The sequence below is a fragment of the Oncorhynchus keta genome, chromosome 35 (assembly GCF_023373465.1).
Source record: "Oncorhynchus keta strain PuntledgeMale-10-30-2019 chromosome 35, Oket_V2, whole genome shotgun sequence".
Taxonomy (NCBI): domain Eukaryota; kingdom Metazoa; phylum Chordata; class Actinopteri; order Salmoniformes; family Salmonidae; genus Oncorhynchus; species Oncorhynchus keta.
The window spans coordinates 46,425,142-46,447,989 of NC_068455.1; the positions used below are offsets into that span (position 1 = coordinate 46,425,142).

The 22,848-nt window shown below is 43.4% G+C and overlaps 1 protein-coding gene across 1 annotated transcript in view; it reads left to right on the top strand.

Annotated features, from left to right (window-relative positions):
* LOC118369133 (ALK tyrosine kinase receptor-like) overlaps positions 1–22,848 on the top strand; it is a 592,945-nt gene that overhangs the window by 521,249 nt on the left and 48,848 nt on the right. The window contains exons 7-10 of the mRNA XM_035753612.2: positions 13,654–13,791; positions 14,286–14,389; positions 17,985–18,157; positions 20,051–20,145. Coding sequence (XP_035609505.2) covers positions 13,654–13,791; positions 14,286–14,389; positions 17,985–18,157; positions 20,051–20,145 — 510 coding nt within the window. The remainder of the gene's footprint in view (positions 1–13,653; positions 13,792–14,285; positions 14,390–17,984; positions 18,158–20,050; positions 20,146–22,848) is intronic.

A 22,848-nucleotide genomic window follows, 5' to 3' on the forward strand; every position in this document is an offset into this window, starting at 1 on the left:
AGAGCATAAATGTTTCCCACTTCGACACCATACATCGCTAGCATTTCTCACCCTTAAAAAGGTTCTTATTTATAATTTACGGGAACACATTTGTTTTCTCAAAGGAACAGTTTTATGCCAATGTTGGATTTGCTGGACGTCTCTGGCTGGCTGGACGTCTGTGTGCAGGGCCATCATGCCCATTGAAATGCACAGGCCACAGTTCTATTAAATTGTACAATATAGAAGATAATGCTTCTTTAAGTCATGATTAATTAAAATAAGTTTGGATAAGAGCGTCTGCTAAATGACTTAAATGTAAATGTAAATGATTAATTAAAATAAGTTTAATTTGGCCATCAATGCACCCTCAAAATAATTAGGTACAAGATGTTTGTGTGTGTTTGTGTGATGTGTGGGGAGAACAAGTATTTGATACACTGCCGATTTTGCAGGTTTTCCTACTTACAAAGCACGTAGAGGTCTGTAATTTTTATCATAGGTACACTTCAACTGTGAGAGATGGAATCTAAAACAAAAATCCAGAAAATCACATTGTATGATTTTTAAGTAAATTAATTTGCATTGTATTGCATGACATAGGTATTTCATACATCAGAAAAGCAGGACTTAATTTGTGGTACAGAAACCTTGACCATGTTTTCACACACTGCTGCAGGGATTTTGGCCCACTCCTCCATACAGACCTTCTCCAGATCCTTCAGGTTTCGGGGCTGTCACTGGGCAATACGGACCTTCAGCTCCCTCCAAAGATTTTCTATTGGGTTCAGGTCTGGAGACTGGCTAGGCCACTCCAGGACCTTGAGATGCTTCTTACGGAGCCACTCCTTAGTTGCCCTGGCTGTGTGTTTCGGGTCGTTGTCATGCTGGAAGACCCAGCCACAACCCATCTTCAATGCTCTTACTGAGGAAGGGAGGTTGTTGGCCAAGATCTCACGATACATGGCCCCATCCATCCTCCCCTCAATATGGCGCACTCTTTCTGTCCCCTTTGCAGAAAAGCATCCCCAAAGAATGATGTTTCCACCTCCATGCTTCACAGTTGGGATGGTGTTTTTGGGGTTGTACTCATCCCTTTTCTTCCTCCAAACACGACGAGTGGAGTTTAGACCACATGACCTTCTCCAATTCCTCCTCTGGATCATCCAGATGGTCATTAGCAACCTTCAACGGGGCTGGACAATGCAAATTAATAACTTAAAGATCATACAATGTGATTTTCTGGATTTTTGTTTTAGATTCCGTCTCTCACAGTTGAAGTGTACCTATGATAAAAATTACAGACCTCTACATGCTTTGTAAGTAGGAAACACTGCCGATTTTGCAGGTTATCAAATACTTGTTCTCCCCACTGTATGTGCGTGTGTGCGCGAGTGAGTGTGTGCGTGCGCATGTGTGCAGTTCAATATGCATGTACAGTACCAGTCAAAAGTTTGGACACTCCTACTCATTCAAGGTTTTTTCTTTATTTTTGCTATTTTCTACATTGTTGAATAATAGTGAAGACATCAAAACGATGAAAAAACACATATGGAATCATGTAGTAACCAAATAAGGAGGGGCCTTCACGTGTACCATCTGTGGCCGAAGAGGTCACACTGCTGGTCGGTGCCGGGTTGGTTTCTATAGGGGTCGAGGGAGCAGGCAGGGCACTCTGGTGTCACCCCGGGTGAGCCTGCACCACTCTCATCCAGAGCCCTTTGTTGTACACCTGTTTGTGCATGTTTACTTTCCTGAATTTTCCCCGCATTCCCAGCATAAGGTGCTCGTCAATTCAGGCGCAGCTGGGAATTTTATCGAAAGAGCATTTGCCCATAGTTTAGGGATCCCTGTTGTTCCAGTGGTAAGGCCTTTCCCAGTTCACGCTCTGGACAATCGACCATTAGGGTCCGGGTTGATTAGGGAGGCTACCATTCCCCTGGGCATGGTGACGCAGGGGGGTCATGAGAAGAGAATCAGTCTCTTCTTTATTGACTCTCATGTGCTTTCCTTGGTACTAGGCCTTCCCTAGTTAGCTTGTCATGACCCCACCATATCATGGTAACAGAGGGCTCTCACGGTGTGGTTGCGAGAGTGCTGAGGGAGGTGTTTAGGGGTTTCCGTTGGTGCTACTACAGTGGAAAGTCCAGACCAGGTCTCCACCGTGCGCATTCCACCCCAAAGACGGGGGGATTGTGCGGTAAATCTCCTGGTAGACGCCGCAATTACCAGGAGTCACATGTATCCCCTGTCACAGGGGGAGATGGCGGCTATATGTTTCCGAATCCCTGCGTCGGGGGTACATTCAGTCCTCCACTTCACCCGCCTACTCAAGTTTCTTTTTTGTGAAGAAGAAGGAATCGAGGTCTACGCCCATGTATTGACTACAGAGGCCTAAATGAGATCACTGGGAGGTACAGTTACCCGCTACCTCTTGTCGCCATTGCGATTAAGTCAATTCACGGGGGGCGCACTTCTTCACCAAATTTGGTCTCAGGAGCGGTTACAACATGCAGTGTATCTGGGAGGGAGACGAGTGGAAGACGGTGTTCAGTACAACCTCAGGGCATTATGATTACCTCGTCATGCCGTACGGGTTGATGAATGCTCCATCAGTCTTCCAAGAGATTTTCAGGGACCTACACGGGCAGGGTGTAGTAGTGTATATGACATTCTGATATACTCCGCTACACGCGTTGAGCATGTGTCCCTGGTGCGCAGGGTGCTTGGTCGACTGTTGGAGCATGACCTGTACGTCAAGGCTGAGAAATGCCTGTTCTTCCAACAGTCCGTCTCCTTCCCAGGGTACCGCATTTCCACCTCGGGGGTGGAGATGGGTAATTGGCCGACTCCCACCACGGTAAAGGAGGTGAAGCAGTTTCTAGGGTTTGCCAATTACTATCGGAGGTTTATCCGGGGTTTTGGTTAGGTAGCGGCTCCCATTACCTCACTCCTGAAAGGGGGACCGGTACGTTTGCAGTGGTCGGCTGAGGCTAACAGGGCTTTTGGTCAACTAAAGGCTCTGTTTACCTCTGCTCCCGTGCTGGTCCATCCGTATCCCTCTTTGGCGTTCATAGTGGAGGTGGACACGTCCGAGGCTGGGATAGGAGCTGTGTTCTCTCAGCGCTCGGGTACGCCACCGAAGCTCCGTCCCTGTGCCTTCTTCTCAAGGAAGTTTAGCCCGGCGAGCGAAACTATGACTTGGGGGACCGGGAGCTGTTGGCTGTCGTCAAGGCACTTAAGGTGTGGAGACATTTGCTTGAGGGGGCTAAACACCCTTTTCTCATCTGGACTGACCACCGTAATCTGGAGTACATCCGGGCAGCGAGGAGACTGATCCCTCCCCAGGCAAGGTGGGCCATGTCTTTCACCTGTTTTGTTTTGAAACTTTCGTACAGACCGGGTTCCCATAACATGAAGGCAGACGCACTGTCCCGGCTGTATGACACAGTGGAGCGGCCCATGGATCCCGCCCCCATACTCCCGGCCTCCTGCCTGGTGTCACCGGTAGTGTGGGAGCTGGACACGGACACTGAGCAGGCGTTACGTGCAGAGCCCGCTCCCCTCCAGTGTCCCGCTGGGCATCTGTATGTTCCGTCTGCTGTCTGTGACCGGCTGATCTATTGTGACCACACTTCACCTTCCTCTGGTCATCCAGGCATCGGTTGGACGGTGCGCTGTCTGAGTGGGAAGTACTGGTGGCACAGTTTGGCTAAGGACATGAGGGTTTGTTTCCTTTTGCTCGGTGTGCGCGCAGTGTAAGGCTCCTAGGCAACTGCCCAGAGGTAATTTACACCCCTTACCCATTCCACGATGGCAATGGTCGCACCTGTCGATCGATTTCCTGAGTCAATCTCCCACCATCACAAGGAAACACCACGATCCTGGGTGTTGTGGATCGTTTCTCTAACTCCTGCCGTTTCCTTCCTCTGTCCGGTCTCCCTACTGCCCTACAGACTGTGTTGGCCTTGTTAAAGCACGTCTTCCGACACTACAGGGTTCCTGAGGATATAGTGTCTGTTCAGGGTCCCCAGTTCACTTCGAGAGTCTGGAGGGAGTTCATGGAACGTCTGAGGGTCTCGAACAGCCTTACCTCGGGTTTTCACCCTGAGAGTAACGGGCAGGTGGAGAGAGTTAGCCAGGATGTGGGTAGGTTTCTGCGGTCTTATTTCCAGGATCGGCCAGGGGAGTGGGCGGCGTTCGTGCCCTGGGAAAAGGAGAACGCAGATCGGCACCGCATTGAGACCCCGATGTCTGGCTCTCGACCCGAAACCTACCCCTCCACCTGCACTGCCGGAAGCTGGGTCCACAGTTTGTGGGGCTGTTCAATGTCCCGAGGAGACTGAACGAGGTGTTTAACCTGTTAGGCCACCCCATCCCGGATCCGGGATCGTGACTACAGCCTCAAGCTCATTACCATAACGCAACATTAGCGATTTCTGAAAATTGCAAAATAAATGAAATAAATATGCCTGTCCTCAAGCTTATCCTTTTCTTAACAATCCTGTCGTCTCAGATTTTCAAAATATGCTTTAGAACCAGAGAAAATCAATAATTTGTGTAAGAGTGGTGATAGCTAGCTTAGCATTTAGCGTTAGCATTTAGCACGCAACATTCACAAAAACCAGCAAAGGGATCAAATAAAATAATTTACCTTTGAAGAACTTCAGATGTTTCAATGAGGAGACTCTCAGTTACATAGCAGATGTCCAGTTTTTCCTGAAAGATGCTTGTGTAGGACACAACGTTCCGCTTTGTTACTATGCATTTGGCTACCGAAACTAACCGAAAATTCAGTCACCTAAACGTCGAACTTTTTCCGAATTAACTCCATAATATCGACTGAAACATGGAAAACGTTGTTTGAATCAATCCTCAAGGTGTTTTGTCATATATCTCTTCATTGAAATGCCAGTCCTAGAAGCGTGCATTCTTCTCTGATTCGGATGGAAAAATACTGGGACCTGACTTTTGCGCACCAATTTCCACGCAGACACCATGCGGGACACTTGGTAATTGTAGGCTCTTATGGCCAATCTTCCAATGATATGCCTACAAATACGTCACAATGCTGCAGACACCTGGGAAACGATAGGAAGTGTCCGTTCATTCCTGGGAGATCATGGAAAACGTGCCTTCAGAAATCCTGTTGATTTCCTGGTCACTCAAACATCTTGGTTTTGCCTGTAGATATTGTTCTATGGCACTCACAGTGAAAATCTTTGCAGTTCTGGAAACGTCAGAGTGTCTTCTTTCCAAAACTATCAATTCCAAGCATAGTCGAGCATCTTTTCGTGACAAAATATTGCGCTAAAACGGGCACGCTCTTTTTATCCAAAATGAAATACTGCCCCTATAGGTCTAACAGGTTATGGTTATAGCATCTCCTCTGGAACAACTCCACGAGGTACACTGACGGATTGAATCCAGTATGGAGCGAACAGAGTACACTGGGACCACCTCGATGTCTAGAGGGGGCGGAGGAACCTCCCACACCTCAGGCCGGTGGTGGCTGGTCCGCTCCAGGAGTCTGAGGTGTGGGAGGTTCCTCCGCCCCCTCTAGACATCGAGGTGGCCCCAGTGTACTCCGTTCGCTCCATACTGGATTCAATGTGTCGGGCGAGTGACCTTCAGTACCTCGTGGAGTTGGAGGGGTACAGTCCGGAGGAGAGATGCTGGGTTCCTGGTGGAGGACGTGTTGAACCCTTCAATGCTGCGGGATTTCCACCGTCTCCGTCCGGACCACCCTCCGAGTCGTCCCCGTGGCCAAGTGTCGGCGCGCTGCTGGGGCCGCGCATCAAGGGGATGGGGGGGTGGGGGGGGGTACTGTCACGACTTCCTCCGAAGTCTGTTTCTCTCCTTGTTCGGCAGCACTCGGTGGTCGATGTCACTGGTTTTCTAGCCATTGCCGATCCACGTTTAATTTTTCCATTTTCTTGTCTTGTTTTCCTACACACCTGGGTTCAATTACCTCATTATTAGAGGAAAACGAGGTAAACGACTATGTAAACGGGACAAGACGGGACAAGACAAAAACACGTCCGACTGCTACGCCTTCTTGGAGAGAATGCATTCATGCTTTGGGGCGTGAATGCATTCATGCTTTGGATTTGTTTGGCAAATCCAATACAACACATACTCTCAGTACTACTCTCTATATAGTGGTGGCTGCATCATGTCGGGAGTTTTTCAGGACAAGAAAGAAATGGAGCTAAGCAGAGGCAAAGTCCTCAAGGAAGACCTGGTTCAGTGTGCTTTCCACCAGACACCGGGAGATTAATTAAACTTTCAGCAGGATAATAACCTAAAACACAAGGCTAAATTTACACTGGAGTTGCTTACCAAGAAGACAGTGAGAATGTACCTATGGCTAAACTTGAAAATGGTTGTCTAGCAATGATCAACAACCAATTTGACAGAGCTTGAAGAATTTTGAAAATTGTAATGGACAAATATTGTACAATCCAGGTGTGCAAAGGAGTATGAATACTCTCTGAAGGCATTGTATATAATTGCATGTGTGTCGCTGTACATATCTCTGTAAACACATTTGAAATTAATTTCAGGAAAAACATACAGAATGTTAATTTACCTTAAATTAATCTACATTCATGCACATGTATGTGAAGCTGACCAGAAATAACATTAGCATGCCTATGATGGCCACTTCCCTGTGCCTATAGGTCAGCGAACCGTGGGGTCTAGCGAAATAAGAGGCTAACGTGAGGGTTCAAAACCCAGGCCTGATGGCTTTTTCCCTGCTAATGATCCTAGTACCATCAAGCTATCAATGCCAATTAGACTAGCACACTAACCCAGGGGCATAGTGTACATTTGAATGTGGCGTGTGCTGGAGATGCCCCAGAGAGACCGACCGTTGCATGACAGTTGAATTAATCACTACTTAAAACATGAAACGCATGGAGATCGGTAGGCGTGGCGTGCAGAGGTTACACAGCTTGGGATTCACTGGAATTGTTGATACCGTTGCCTTTGTACAGTGAGTGACTTGAGAGGTGTGCACAACAAATTATTTGGAAGCTTGTTACCCATCCGAAGCTTCCTCTTTGTGGCAATTTCTCTGTTGTATCTCATCTTCAAATAGTGCCAGTCAACCCTGTCAATTGTGGAGTAGTTATTTGTCAGTGGTTACTAGTTACTATCACTAGTTACATCATTGATCTCATTTAGTGGATTGACTCTATTTGACATGAGAAGTGGAAAGTACTGTACATTACTCTACTTCTCATGCCATAAACAATGGATTTATTAGTCACCTGCCCTTTTCCACTCAAATTATGTCCTGAGGATTGCAACGTGATGGTAAGCACAAAGTCTATTTGTGTTGGGAACTAGAGCTCGCTCTCCCATGGCTTGCTCTCTCCATCCCTCCCACCTCTCCCTCTCTCCCCCTCTGTCCCATCTCTCTCTCTCTCCTCTCCCAGCTCTCCCAGCTCTCTCGCTCCCCCCTCTGTCCCATCTCTCTCTCCCTCCTATTTCTCTCTTTCTGATCCCTGTCTCTTCCTCAGTCACTTGCAGTTGTGCCCTTCATTTGTGTCCATCTACCAGCGACTCCAGAGTCCCAAAACACACCATGTTACCCTTCGGGTGTAACCTATTCCGTATGATCAATTCATCATTTATCTATTTCATTTCAATCAAGAGGAATTTATGGCATTGATATTGAAGATGGGGGGTGGATTCATTTTTACACATCAACCCGTTAGAGGATCAAAGAATATGCTGGTCGATGTGTTTACAGTCATAGGTCATAATTTCCACCCTCCCTTTCTCGCTCTGCCTCGCCTCTGCAGATGAGTCGCAACAGTAGAGCAGAGGCTTCACTGATCATCAATCGGTGGAAGACAGAGATATAATTGCATTTGTGGCCACTGATGCTGATTTGGTTGTGTGTGTTTGTGTGTGTGTCTGCATGCATGTGTGCGTGTGTTTGTGTGTGCATGAACGTGTGTTCCCTTCCCTGTGAGTATCTTTGTGTCTACTTAATTGTGTCATCCAGTGCCAATTAGTGTAGAGAGAACAAGTTACAGAAGGAACTATTTCAGCATGGGAACAAACTGCATGAGTGGTACAGGCCCTTAAAGTGCTAGAGCTGGCAGCATGCATCCTTGCTGAGATGACTTGGTAGAGTCAATGTGAAACAGGACAAATTGTCCTACTAGAAGCCTTGGGCAACTATCTTCCCCCTATGAAGTGGCTTTTAGGCAGCTATATATCAGTGGCGGTCGGTGCCAGTTAACATCTTGGTGACAGGGGGCAGTATTTTCACGTCCGGATGAAATGCATGCCCAAATTCAACTGCCTGCTACTCATCCCCAGAAGATAAGATATGCATATTATTATTTTCTTCCTGTATTGAACACAGATCATCCCGTCTTCAATGTATCGATTATTTACGTTAACCTCTCTGCGCACCGAACCCGTTAACGGGATTAAATTCAACAACATACGGTGATCGCTACATAAATATTCATATTCATATTAAACATTCATGAAAATACAAGTGTCTCACATGTTTCGAAAGCCTAGAATCTTGCTGATCCAACTGCGTTGTCAAATTTAAAATAGGATTTACTGCGAAAGAATACGATGCGATTATCTGAGGATAGAGCCCCATAAAAAAACAACTATTTCAACCAGCACAGGCGTAACAAAATCACAAACTGCAATAACATAAATTGTTTACCTTTGACTATCTTCCTCTGTTTGCAATCCAAATGCTCATTGTTACAAAATGAATGGTCTTTTGTTTGATAAAATCCATTTTTACAGCCTAACACAAAACATTTTGTGAACCGCTTCTGTTGTGAATTCCGTCTCATTCCATTTTCGACGACACATTCGATGTAAATACACACACGAAACGTGACTTTTCCACTCATGTTTGGTTACATTGCAATCAACTGGTTTGTTTGTAACACAACCAAACCTGATGGGTCATTTCGCGGGACATATTGACTGAAAGAAACCGATTTGAAGACAACAAGTAATGACATCATTGTGCAACAATGATATGACCGCTGTTTCGTTGATTGCCTGTATTTTAACCCAATGATCACTGATCGTCTTGAAATCTAGCTGGGTAGATAGCCAATGAGCTGAGGTAAACGGCAATATGCAATGTTTATGTGTTGGAAGACCAACCCATGTCGTAAACTCCGGCGTAAAGAGGGTCATTCGCTATTGAAGTTTCATACCGGAAGGAGAAACACATAGCGTTGTTTTGGTAAAGCGCATCTTCAGCTGTTTATATATTCCAATCAGTATGGCGACTAAGTCAGGGAAAGCTAAATCTAAGTCTAGATATACAGATTTACACACAATTTTTGAAGAAATTGATCGGGAAAATGAGACAGAGATTGTTGGAGGATGATTCATTTAGAGATTCCCAAATGGAGGAATATTTTTGGAACGGAGAGGACATCGTTTTGGACTGGTAAGTTTTTCTCATGCCAATGCTGTTGTTTGAAATGAATAATATTAAATATTATTTGTGAAATGAAATAACCTATTTGAGGCTGTTGAGGGGAGGGCTGGCCCACAATGGCCAAAGTGAAATGGAGACAGTAGATACAGCTGGTATGTTGTAATATAATAAAGACAGTATATCTAGCTGGTCTGTCATAATATAATAGAGACAGTAGATCTAGCTGAAATGTCGTAATATAAAATAGACAGTAGATCTAGCTGGTCTGTCATAATATAAATGAGACAGTAGATCTAGCTGGTCTGTCATAATATAAATGAGACAGTAGATCTAGCAGGTCTATAATAATATATTCAACCTTATGTTCCCTGTACTCTATATATATAGTTTCACATATGAGCCCTGTATCAACAGGTATAATAAACATATCATATATATATATATTTTTATTATTTTTTTATTTTTTATTATTATACCTGTTGATACTGGGCTCATATGTGAAACTATTCTAACTGAACATTTTCTTTCACAGTGACACTGACTCCGAATGGGAGCCCCCAGTGCCAAGGTGCCCGTCCCCTACTGAAGCTGGTTCATCCAGCTCCTGCCACAAGTGGTGTTCATCTGCCCAAATGTATTTCTGCAGGCATGGATGTGCTATGGCACCTGGCATCAGCAGCATACTATTGTGTAGAGGACTGAGGCTCTTCTAAATATTGAAAGTGTTATTTTGTAAATGTGTCTATTTTTTTCATGTTTTTTCTCCATTTTGGGGGGGAGGTCTGTTAGAATACCATTTTGGTATTTTGTATATAGTAATTCCATTCAAAATGTATAACTTGACCAATTTGGCCACTTGGGTACATTTGGGCTACTTGTGTGGGACACCTTGGTGATTTCATGATAAATGTCATGTAGCACACTCATTTTGGAAGTTATCATTCTGAAACTTTCTGTTCTGTTGCTCTCTTATGCTTTTCACTGAAATTGTCCCCATCATCCTATCTGAATGTTTGTTGTCTTGTTCATTTTAAAAATGATGATACAACAATGTATTATCTAAACCAGATCTATTGTGTTATATTCTCCTACATTCACTTCACATTTACACAAACTTCAGAGTGTTTTCATTCAAATGGTACCAAGAATTTGCATATCCTTGGTTCTGTGCCTGAGCTCCAGGCAGTTAGATTTGGGTATGTCTTCAGGCGGAAATTGAAAAAAGTAGGGGGTAGCTCTAAGAGGATTTATTAACCTCTCTGGGATATGTGGCGTCCCACCTGGCCAAAAGCCCCGGAAAATGCAGAGCGCCAAATACAAATAAATTACTACTTTAAATCAAACTTTCATTAAATCACACATTCAAGATAGCAAATTAAAGCTACACATGTTGTGAATCCAGCCAACATGTCAGATTTCAAAAAGGCTTTTCGGCGAAAGCAAACGATGCTATTATCTGAGGGTAGCACCACAGTAAACAAAGAGAGAAACCATATTTCAAACCTGCAGGCGCTACACAAAACGCAGAAATAAAAATATAATTCATGCCTTACCTTTGACAAGCTTCTTCTGTTGGTACTCCAATATGTCCCATAAACATCACAAATGGTCCTTTTGTTCGATTAATTCTGTCGATATATATCCAAAATGTCCATTTATTTGGCGCATTTGATCCAGAAAAACACCGGTTCCAACTTGCTCAACATGACTACAAAATATCTCAAAAGTTACCTGTAAACTTTGCCAAGACATTTCAAACTACTTTTGTAATACAACTTTCTTTTAAGATAAGATTATTTTTTGAGCATTGCCTTATTTCTATTACAGAATAATTGATGACTGTCATTCATATTCCATTCTTTCTCTCTCTTTGAGTAAAATACTCACCACATTGTATGCACTGCATTGCTAGCTAGCTGTAGCTTATGCTTTCACTGCTAGATTCATTCTCTACTCATTTGATTGTGTGGACAACATGTCAGTTCATGTTGCAAGAGCTCTGATAGGTTGGCGGACGATATAAGTCTATGGACGGGGCTGCGAACCATGTGCCTCCTAAGTTTTGTACTGAAGTCAATGTACCCAGAGGAGGACAAAAGCTAGCTGTCCTCCGGCTACACCACGGTGCTACCCTCCAGAGTGCTGTAGAGGCTGTTTTTTAGTCAATTATTTGGTGACGTGAATATAGTTAGTATAGTTTTATCTAAAAAGGATAACTTTTTATCCTACTAACTACTTTTTTTAAAGGTTTCCCTTTTTCTTTTTTCACTCAGGAGGATGGTCCTCCCCTTCCTCCTCTGAGGAGCCTCCACTGCTACAGTGGGGCAAAAAAGTATTTAGTCAGCCACCAATTGTGCAAGTTCTCCCACTTAAAAAGATGAGAGAGGCCTGTAATTTTCATCATAGGTACACTTCAACTATGACAGACAAAATGAGGGAAAGAAATCCAGAAAATTACATTCTAGGATTTTTTATGAATTTATTTGCAAATTATGGTGGAAAATAAGTGTTTGGTCAATGAAAAAAGTTTATCTGAATACTTTGTTATATACCCTTTGTTGGCAATGACAGAGGTCAAACATTTTCTATAAGTCTTCACAAGGTTTTCACACACAGTTGCTGGTATTTTGGCCCATTCCTCCATGCAGATATCCTCTAGAGCAGTGATGTTTTGGGGCTGTTGCTGGGCAACATGGACTTTCAACTCCCTCCAAAGATTTTCTATGGGGTTGAGATCTGGAGACTGGCTAGGCCACTCCAGAACCTTGAAATGCTTCTTACGAAGCCACTCCTTCGTTGCCCGGGCGATGTGTTTGGGATCATTGTCATGCTGAAAGACCCAGCCACGTTTCATCTTCAATGCCCTTGCTGATGGAAGGAGGTTTTCACTCTAAATCTCACGATATATGGCCCCATTCATTCTTTCCTTTACACGGATCAGTCGTCCTGGTCCCTTTGCAGAAAAACAGCCACAAAGCATGATGTTTCCACCCCCATTATTCACAGTAGGTATGGTGTTCTTTGGATGCAACTCAGCATTCTTTGTCATCCAAACATGACGAGTTGAGTTTTGACCAAAAAGTTATATTTTGGTTTCATCTGACCATATGACATTCTCCCAATCGTCTTCTGCATCATCCAAATGCTCTCTATCAAACTTCAGACGTGCCTGGACATGGCTTAAGCAGGGGGACACGTCTGGAACTGCAGGATTTGAGTCCCTGGCGGCGTAGTGTGTTACTTATGGTAGGCTTTGTTACTTTGGTTCTGGGATTTTTGCTCACCGTTCTTGTGATCATTTTGACCCCACGGGGTGAGATCTTGCGTGGAGCCCCAGATCGAGGGATGTCTTCCATTTCCTAATAATTGCTCCCACAGTTGATTTCTTCAAACCAAGCTGCTTACCTATTGCAGATTCAGTCTTCCCAGCCTGGTGCAGGTCTACAATTTTGTTTCTGGTGTCCTTTGACAGCTCTTTGTTCTTGGCCATAGTGGAGTTTGGAGTGTGACTGTTTGAGGTCGTGGACAGGTGTCTTTTATACTGATAACAAGTTCAAACAGGTGCCATTAATACAGGTAACGAGTGGAGGACAGAAGTGCCTCTTAAAGAAGAAGTTACAGGTCTGTGAGAGCCAGAAATCTTGCTTGTTTGTAGGTGACCAAATACTTATTTTCCACCATAATTTGCAAATAAATTCATAAAAAAATCCTACAATGTTTTCTGATTTTCTGGATTTTTTTCCCTCATTTTTTCCCCTCATTTTGTCTGTCATAGTTGAAGTGTACCTAGGATGAAAATTACAGGCCTCTCTCATCTTTTTAAGTGGGAGAACTTGCACAATTGGTGGCTGACTAAATACTCCCCCCACTGTATATATAAAGTGCAGTCAACCCCCCAATTGACAGCAGGCTTGCATCACCAAACCTTTTTTCTATAATTAATTGTTCATCCTCCCCTTTTCTTTCTCCTCTCTCTTCGACACATCTCTTTCATATGTGTAAAAGCTGGTTGGGCGCTGGTTGGGCCCTTTTTTGCTCTTTCTCTCACTTTTTCTGAAATTATTAACCCCTGTATCTTTGCTCCTTCTTCTGGTCTCTCCCCTTTCACCCTTCCATCTCTCTCACTGTCTGTCTGTATCTCTCTAGGTCAATTGAGCTACAAGGCTACTCACTTTCTTCTCCTCTTTCTACCTCTCTTGCTCTCTCTGTCTTTCTCTCCCTCTCAGGTCAGTTTCTCATTGGCAGCTATTGCTCCTTCGAGGATGGTGAGTGCGGTTGGCAGCCAACAGCGGCCAAGGGATCCTCCTGGAGGCGTGTCCACACCCCGCCAAAGGGGGTGCGGCCCAGCTGTTCATCATCCTCAGGTGAATCATCCATTCTGATGTCGATAACACAAGCCCTGTACACAACCCCTAGCTACCGTCGAGGCAGTCTATTACCCCTAAAGCACTTGTGAAGATCTGAAATGACTGGATAGATGTAGGTATACATGTGGAAAAAGTAGAGCTGAACCATATTGCTTATACAGTACCAATCCAGTTCTGGAGAATAGGGGCTAGGGGTTGTTTCTGGACTTGGTCATCATCAATTTACCGAATGCCTTTAGTGGCTGTAATGCAAAGTAAGGCCTACACTGTATGCTCAAATTCGGGCATAACAGAGAAAACACAACCTCTATTGTTTTTGTAAAATCTGCCATGTCATTGAACTGTTTTGTTGTTGCAAAGCACAGATATTTAACTGGTTTTCTGTGTGTTTACGTACTTGTTTGTGTGTGTGGGTGCATATAATCTTCTGTTCTGTCTGTTTATCTGTTTGTATGCATGTATGCGTGTGCGTGTGTGTGTGTGCCTTCCAGGTGCCATGTTCATTGTGGATGGAGGGCAGTCCAAGGGTCATCAGGTGTCAACGTTGCTCAGGAGCCCTCTCTTCCCCCCTCCCCTACGGAACTCTCGATGTGAGGTGAGAGCCCTCTCTCTCTCTCTCTCACACACACACACACACACACACACACACACACACACACACACACACACACACACACACACACACACACACACACACACACACACACACACACACACACACACACACACACACACACACACAGAGAGAGAGAGGGAGACAGATGCACACACACAGAGACAGATACAGACACTCAGAGACACACACACACACAGAGAGGCAGATATACCAGACACTCAGAGACACACACACACACAAACAGAGACAGATACACACACACAATGCCCTCCCGTTGTGTGCACATTTGGAGACTCAGCATTGGGTAATTATGATTAAGGCGCATAGCACAAATAGTTCAGATGTAGTCTTTTACGTCTGACCAACCAGACTTACACACAGGGTGTGTCCCAAAGGGCACCTTATTTCCTTTATTGGGCACTTCCTTTGACCAGGACCCATGTAGGGAATAGGGTGCCTTTTGGGATGGAGACACAGAAAGTGTGGAGCACAAACAACAACATGAATGAATGGACAGACTAATTATGTTAGACAGGAGAGTCTGGAAGAAAACAGGCACACCTGGAATAAAAATGGAGCAGTATTACTATTGAAAAACACATTTCTTGATGATAGCAGGATTGCCGAAAGACTGAAAATTATTTGTAGGTATAATGAGCAGAGCTCTCCTTACTCCTTAATTCAACTAATGGATTTAAAAGTTATTGTTGAATATCTTGAAGCAATATCACCCCATTTAACTATTAGTTTACCTTGTAAGTTGCCGGAAAACAAACAGACAGACAGACAGACAGACAGACAGACAGACAGACAGACAGACAGACAGACAGACAGACAGACGGACAGACAGACAGACAGACAGACGCATGCACCCACGCACGCTTGCACATCCACACACATTTCCACTGGCCTGGGAAGAGCTGCAGTGGACAGGTGAGGGGGAGCGCATGAGGAAGCTTGCACTGCTTCATTTATCAATTTAATTAATTCATTGAATTCAACTATTTCCTGAATGCACAGATTGCATGAAATTTGGTCCCAACCCCAATAGTGGCGGGTTAGCAAGCTATCATGGGGATTTCCAGACACAAGGTCAACCCAATTAATAAGAGGCTGGCGATATGGAATGCATTATTCATACCTTATTGGTCAGTCTGCGTCCAGCGGGGTTGTTAGTCAGGTCTAGACAGGGTGAGTCCACGGCTATGGTTGTAAACGTCCGCCTCTTTATAGGAGGTGTCTGGCAAGTGGGCCAATATCATATTTAGAGGTATTTGGTATAGTGTCCATATTTAGAGGTATTTGGTATGGTGTCCATAGAAGGGGATGGGGATATCAGTCCTGAACTGTGCTCGCGTCACCGCTACAGCCCAGCTAGCCGCAGTCAGTGGTTCCTTGGCAAGGGCCCAAAGATTAGCCATGATTCCAGATTAGCACCTCAATCTTTCCCCTTACACGACCCTGAGCTGTCCAATGGATGGTACCTGCCGGTCTCGTTTGTCTGACGCAGGGCCCAATCTCAAGAGTAGATTGGCTTGGTTATTAGTTGCAGGTCATGTTCACCTCAAAGTAATGCCTGGCAAACACTGTTTGACTTCTATAATCTTGATGTCGGGGAACTTCTCACAGTTTCACAAAGGTGAAATCTGGATCAATGATTATTGAGTGAGGGAGTTGGTACACTGCGATAGAATACCTAATACTACATCATTGAAATTATAGTTACTCATTTTATCAGAGGGAAACCCTATAGCATTTAGTCAGGTGGAATGTTGTGCAGTTTGTTTGAGAAGAATATGAGCAATATGAATCAGGAACTGTGTATAGCAAAGTGTACAGCTGAGACAATTGATGAATCTGCAGGTTTAACTTTCATGAAATAAAGACAGATACCCGCACACTGCTCCTGCAGTTTTATCTAGATACATGTTTTTTTTATACCCAAATGTCTTCCCTGAATGTCTGGCTGGATGAAGACATTTCAGGTTAAAATGTTGCATTTAATAACACTGGGGAACATTCAACAGAGTGCAGGTGTTTATCTTCATGATGTACCCTGCAACTGCAAGTAACTGGATGTGGGTACACTACTTCTAAACTAGTAATTATGACAGTAGAGCATCAAATCAAATCAAATGTATTTATATAGCCCTTCGTACATCAGCTGATATCTCAAAGTGCTGTACAGAAACCCAGCCTAAAACCCCAAACAGCAAGCAATGCAGGTGTAGAAGCACGGTGGCTAGGAAAAACTCCCTAGAAAGGCCAAAACCTAGGAAGAAACGTAGAGAGGAACCAGGCTATGAGGGGTGGCCAGTCCTCTTCTGGTTGTGCTGGGTCGAGGTTATAACAGAACATGGCCAAGATGTTCAGATGTTCATAAATGACCAGCATGGTCAAATAATAATATTAAGGCAGAAACGTTGAAACTGGAGCAGCAGCACGGACAGGTGGACTGGGGACAGCAAGGAGTCATCATGTCAGGTAGTCCTGAGGCATGGTCCTAGGTCTCAGGTCCTCCGAGAGAGAGATAGAAAGAAAGAGAGAATTAAAGAGAGCATACTTAAATTCACACAGGACACCGGATAGGACAGGAGAAGTACTCCAGATAAAACATACTGACCCTAGCCCCCTGACACATCAATTACTGCAGCATAAATACTAGAAGCTGAGACAGGAGGGGTCAGGAGACACTGTGGCCCCATCCGATGACACCCCCGGACAGGGCCAAACAGGAAGGATATAACCCCACCCACTTTGCCAAAGCACAGCCCCCACACCACTAGAGGGATATCTTCAACCACCAACTTACCATCCTGAGACAAGGCCGAGTATAGCCCACAAAGATTTCCGCCACGGCACAACCCAAAGGGGGGGTGCCAACCCAGACAGGAAGATCACTTCAGTGACTCAATCCACTCAAGTGACGCACCTAGGGACGGTATGAAAGAGCCCTAGTAAGCCAGTGACTCAGCCCCTGTAATAGGGTTAGAGGCAGAGAATCCCAGTGGAAAGAGGGGAACCGGCCAGGCCGAGACAGCAAGGGCGGTTCGTTGCTCCAGAGCCTTTCCGTTCACCTTCATACTCCTGGGCCAGACTACACTCAATCGTATGACCCACTGAAGAGATGAGTCTTCAGTAAAGACCTAAAGGTTGAGACCGAGTCTGCGTCTCTCACATGGGTAGGCAGACCATTGCATAAAAATGGAGCTCTATAGGAGAAAGCCCTGCCTCCAGCTGTTTACTTAGAAATTCTAGGGACAATTAGGAGGCCTGCATCTTGTGACCGTAGTGTACGTGTAGGTATGTACGGCAGGACCAAATCAGAGAGATAGGTAGGAGCAAGCCCATGTAATGCTTTGTAGGTTAGCAGTAAAACCTTGAAATCAGCCCTTGCCTTGATTGTTATTTTTATGGAAATGTAATTCTAGAAGAGAAATAAATCAAATGTGTCTCAGAAAAAAATCAGAAGAGGTTTCTCTGATGCGTTCAAACAAATGATTTGAGATGTCAATGTGTGTCTTAGTCAAGTCCTATTCTGATAATACTCCTACGTTTTTTATCTCCCCAACAGGTACGCTTCTTGATGTGTTCTGGAGGTGGCCAGAGAAGGGCACTGTCTTTGTGGCTGGTGGAAAACAGCACACGACCAGAGGAGCAGCGCAGACTGTGGTACTCTGCCAATGAGCCCAAGACCAAGAAAGGCTGGAGACGCATTATCGTTCCTCTCTATGGACTTGTTGACTGGTACGGCGGATCAATTTGGTCCATTGAGAAAGAGACAAGTGATTTGGCCAATCCCAGCCTTCGGCAAACAAAGTGAAGTGTATGAATATTTAACAGGGTCAATATGGGGCACTGCACCATTAGATGGTGAGATTATAGAATCATACTACATTGGAAACATGCACCATGTCAAAGCATAAAAGAACCTGCAAACCACAGAGATGCATGTGCTTTGTGTATTCTTTTGGGATGAAAAAATACATATAGCCTCTCAGGTCCAAAGACACAGTAATGAATAGCTTTTTTCTTCAGTTCTTCCTTCTAAATGCAGATTTTCAACATTTACATTCCATTTTAAGATAACCCTCCCTTTCACCCTGCAAACGTAATGAATCCCAATTTGTTCACTTGCCTTGTGCGGTGAATTCAATATTCACCTTATCGCTCACTGTATCACTTGTTTAAAAACAAACAAACAAGGAAGTGAAAATCTATACAGAGGCCTCCACTCCTCTGCCTTTTCCTCCAATTAGCTATGGCATTTTTCAGTTATTCACTATGAGGAGCTGAAATAAATCAAATCAGAAAAAGCTGTACGGCTTGTTTCATCTCTGTGTGCTTGATTGAGGACTCTCTATCGTCAGAGCTGGTGCTATTCCCAATCCTCAGAGAGTTATTATATTTTTATTCACGGTTTTATGGAGTTTGTTCTGCCCATGTTCTTAATTAAAATGCGTGTCCTTACGCGTGTCCTCGCCCGGACTCAAGGTATGACCTTTGGTCTGGATCTCTGAAATATAGACAGAGGAATAGGGAAGTCAGTGGATAAAGGTTAGGTTGTAGTAGCGACCCATGTTGTTGGACTGTGAAGGGCAGTATGGAAGTAGATGAAGGCCAAGTTAGGAGTTAAATTAGGAGTTACTTTATTAACCTTTTGGGTACTATGAAAAAGACGGCCAACACTTCCACATGGGGCGGCAGGGTAGCCTAGTGGTTAGAGTGTTGAACTAGTGACCGAAAGGTTGCAAGTTCAATAACCCTGAGCTGACAAGGTACAAATATGTCATTATGCCCCTGAACAGGCAGTCAACCCACTGTTCCTAGGCCGTCATTGAAAATACAAATTTGTTCTTAAATGACTTGCCTAGTTAAATAAAGGTAAAATAAAATGCAAATTAAATATTACTTAGATGTATTCTCAATCAGGAGTCACAAAGGATGCATTTCGACCACCAAGAAAATGCCCACATTTTGAAGAAATTTTTGTAACGCAAGATGGGAGGAAAAAATGAGTGTCTTGATTTTGATAGGATTTTATTCTGTAACAAAGTAAAGTAACAAAGTTGTCTCTCTACAGTAGTCTGTCATGTATCTTTTCTGTTCCCTTTGTCTCAGCATTGCACACTAAATTGCATTAGCAAATTGAAGGGAAAAGAACAGTAGCCACCTGAAATTCACTATGACTTGAAAAATATCCTCGTCCTGTAATGTAAACTGGTCTTTGAGGTCATGCATCAGTGTTCTGTCTATTTGCCGTTTCTAATAGAACACTACAGTAAGGGCAGAAGTCACTCATTCTCTACATGAGGTCTTTATGACATGTTCTAGTACTGTCAGAAAAATCATTGTGATCAACAATGTTACTTTTGAAGTATGTAGTTGTGCTCGTAGAATATTTTAGTCATGTCATGTTTGAACTCCTTTATGTACTAATTCCAGTAGAAAACTTGAGTCGAGGATGAGGATAAGACAGGGATATCATTACGCTCAAGAAACTTTTTGCAAGGATATCTACACTCATTTAACATACTCTATCTTTATCTTGTCTTAGACTTGAATCTGCATTGGGAGCAGGCATACTTCATCTTCATCTCATACTAGAGTTGAATGAGATCATATTGTGTTTCTCCTCAGGTTCTGGCTCCAGTTCAGTACTGATAATGGATCAGGTCCAGGATCAGCGATTTGTCTGGATAACATCTCCTTCAGTATGGACTGCTTCCTGGCCTGTAAGTATTGTTGTTTAGGGTTGTAAAACAACAATTTCAGACTGTCAATAGTAGTAGACGATTTAACCCATAAAGTGGTTTAAGAACAGATTCTTATTTGCAATGTCAAACATGAAATAGAAATTAGAAAGTCATTTTAAATGATTACATCATTTAGCAGATGCTCTTATCTTGAGCGACTAGGGCTAAGAATTTTCACCTAGTCAGCACGGGATTCGTAACTCAAACCCTTTGGTTTCCGGCCCAACTCTCTTAAAACACTTAAACATTTTTGGCCCGTTTCAATTTTTCAATTGTAGTCAAGGTTCTAAATAAAATAAAAATCATTGGTACCACTGGTGTTTCATTGATTGAGATATAGCATATTTGGCCTATATGAAATCTAGCTACTTTTGAAGCACACTTGCTCTAAAAATGATTAGAAACTGGGTGGTTCCATCCCTGAATGCTAGGTACGACAAAACATTTATTTTTACTGCCCTAATTACTTTGGTAAACAATTTATAATAGTAATAAGGCTCCACGGGCCAATATACCACAGCTAAGGGCTGTGTCCAGGCACTGTGTCGTGCATAAGAACATTGTACACTCTTTAAGAGTGTCAAGTTTGTGAGTGACAACATGCAAGAAATCAGTCATTCATTCATTGCTATGACCATTGATCTTCTAAAGAAGTTGTCCCTTTTCATTTTTTTCTGGGCCTCCAAATGTTTAGATACTCTGGTAAAGTAACCAGATTGTTAGCTTGATAGCTACTGAGGTAGTTTATGAACAGGGACTAAAAAATAGTTCACCAGCCACTGGGAGGTATTTTTTTTACCAGCCAATACATTTATTGCCAGCCAATACATTATTTGCCATAATAAAAAAACGGTTTCCATGTTTTGGATTTCCCCCATTTCTTTTAAGGTTTTCACTCTCAAAATCACACATTAGAAGTAGAAACACAACCAACTTTAATGTTCTAAGTCCACAACAATGCTTAAACCAAATCAGAAGATCAAATAGGGCTAACTTCTGTATACCACCCCTAACTTGTCACGACACAACTGATTGGCTAAAACGCATTATTAAGAAGTAAATACATTCCACAAATTAACTTTTAATAAGGCACACCTATTAATTTAAATGCATTCCAGGTGACAGCCTTATGAAGCTGGTTGAGAGAATGCCAAGAGTGTGCAAGGTGGTCATCAAGGCAAACAGTGGCTACTTTGAAAATGTTTTTTTATTTGTTTAACACTTTTTTGGTTACTACATGATTCCATATGTGTTATTTCATAGTTTTGATGTCTTCACTATTATTTTATAATGTAGAAAATAGTAAAAATTGAGAAAACCCCTTGAATGAGTAGGTGTGTCCAAACTTTTGACTGGCTATACATATATATATATATATATATATATATATATATATATATATATATATATATATATATATATTCTTAAAGGTCAAGACTTGGCTGACCTTTCCCGCTTTCTCCATATGGTAATTGAGATGGAAAAAAATCAGAGGAGAAACAGCAACACATGATACTCACATCTCTAATCAGCAGAAAATATGCTGTATATCCCTCACTCTCTCCCTCACGCTCTGAAGTACCTGTTTGAACTGGCCCCACCTGATCTTGCCTCCTCCGGACTACCTTCCAATTTTAAGAAATGTATTTTCATTGTTAGTGCGGGCACTTGAGTATCTGGTCAATAAAATAGATAATCTGTGACTGTGCCCAGAATAGCAAGCTGGGGAGCTCTGAAGCTGTTGCCAGTTGGAAGACGGACAGTCATTAAGGCAAAACGTATGGGATTTAACCGACTAAACTCAATTACATACAGAGACATAATTAGGCTCTGGGGGGTCGTTTCACTGGTTCATCTGCCTGCTTTGAATTCGATGCTCAGTGAGATTGTCACCCAACAAACCAGGAACAGACTACGGTTTGCAACTGCACATGAGGACAAAGATCGTACTCTTTGGAGAAATGTCCTCTGGTCTGATGAAACAAAAATAGAACTGTGTGGTCATAATGACCGTCGTTATGTTTGGAGGAAAAAGGGGGATGCTCGCAATCTGAAGAACACCATCCCAACCGTGAAGCACGGGGGTGGCAGCATCATGTTGTGGGGATGCTTTGCTGCAGGAGGGACTGGTGCACTTCACAAAATAGATGGCATCATGAGGTTGGAAAATTATGTGGATATATTGAAGCAACTTCTCAAGACATCATTCAGGAAGGTAAAGCTTGATCAAAAATGAGTCTTCCAAATGGACAATGACCCCAAGCATACTTCCAAAGTTGTTACAAAATGACTTAAGGGCAACAAAGTCAAGGTATTGGAGTGGCCATCACAAAGCCCTGACCTCCACCCTATAGAAAATGAAAAAAGTGTGAGCGAGCAAGGAGGCCTACAAACCTGACTCAGTTACACCAGCTCTGTCAGGAGGAATGGGCCAAAATGCAGTCAACTTATTGTGGGAAGCTTGTGGAAGGCTACTCGAAACGTTTGACCCAAGTTAAACCATTTAAAGGAAATGCTACCAAATACTAATTAAGTGTATGTAAACTTCTGACCCACTGGGAATGTGATGAAAGAAATAAAAGCTGAAATAATTCATTTTCTCTACTATGGTGGTCCTTCTGTGGCTCAGTTGGTACAGCACGGCGCTTGTAACGCCAGGGTAGTGGGTTCGATTCCCGGGAC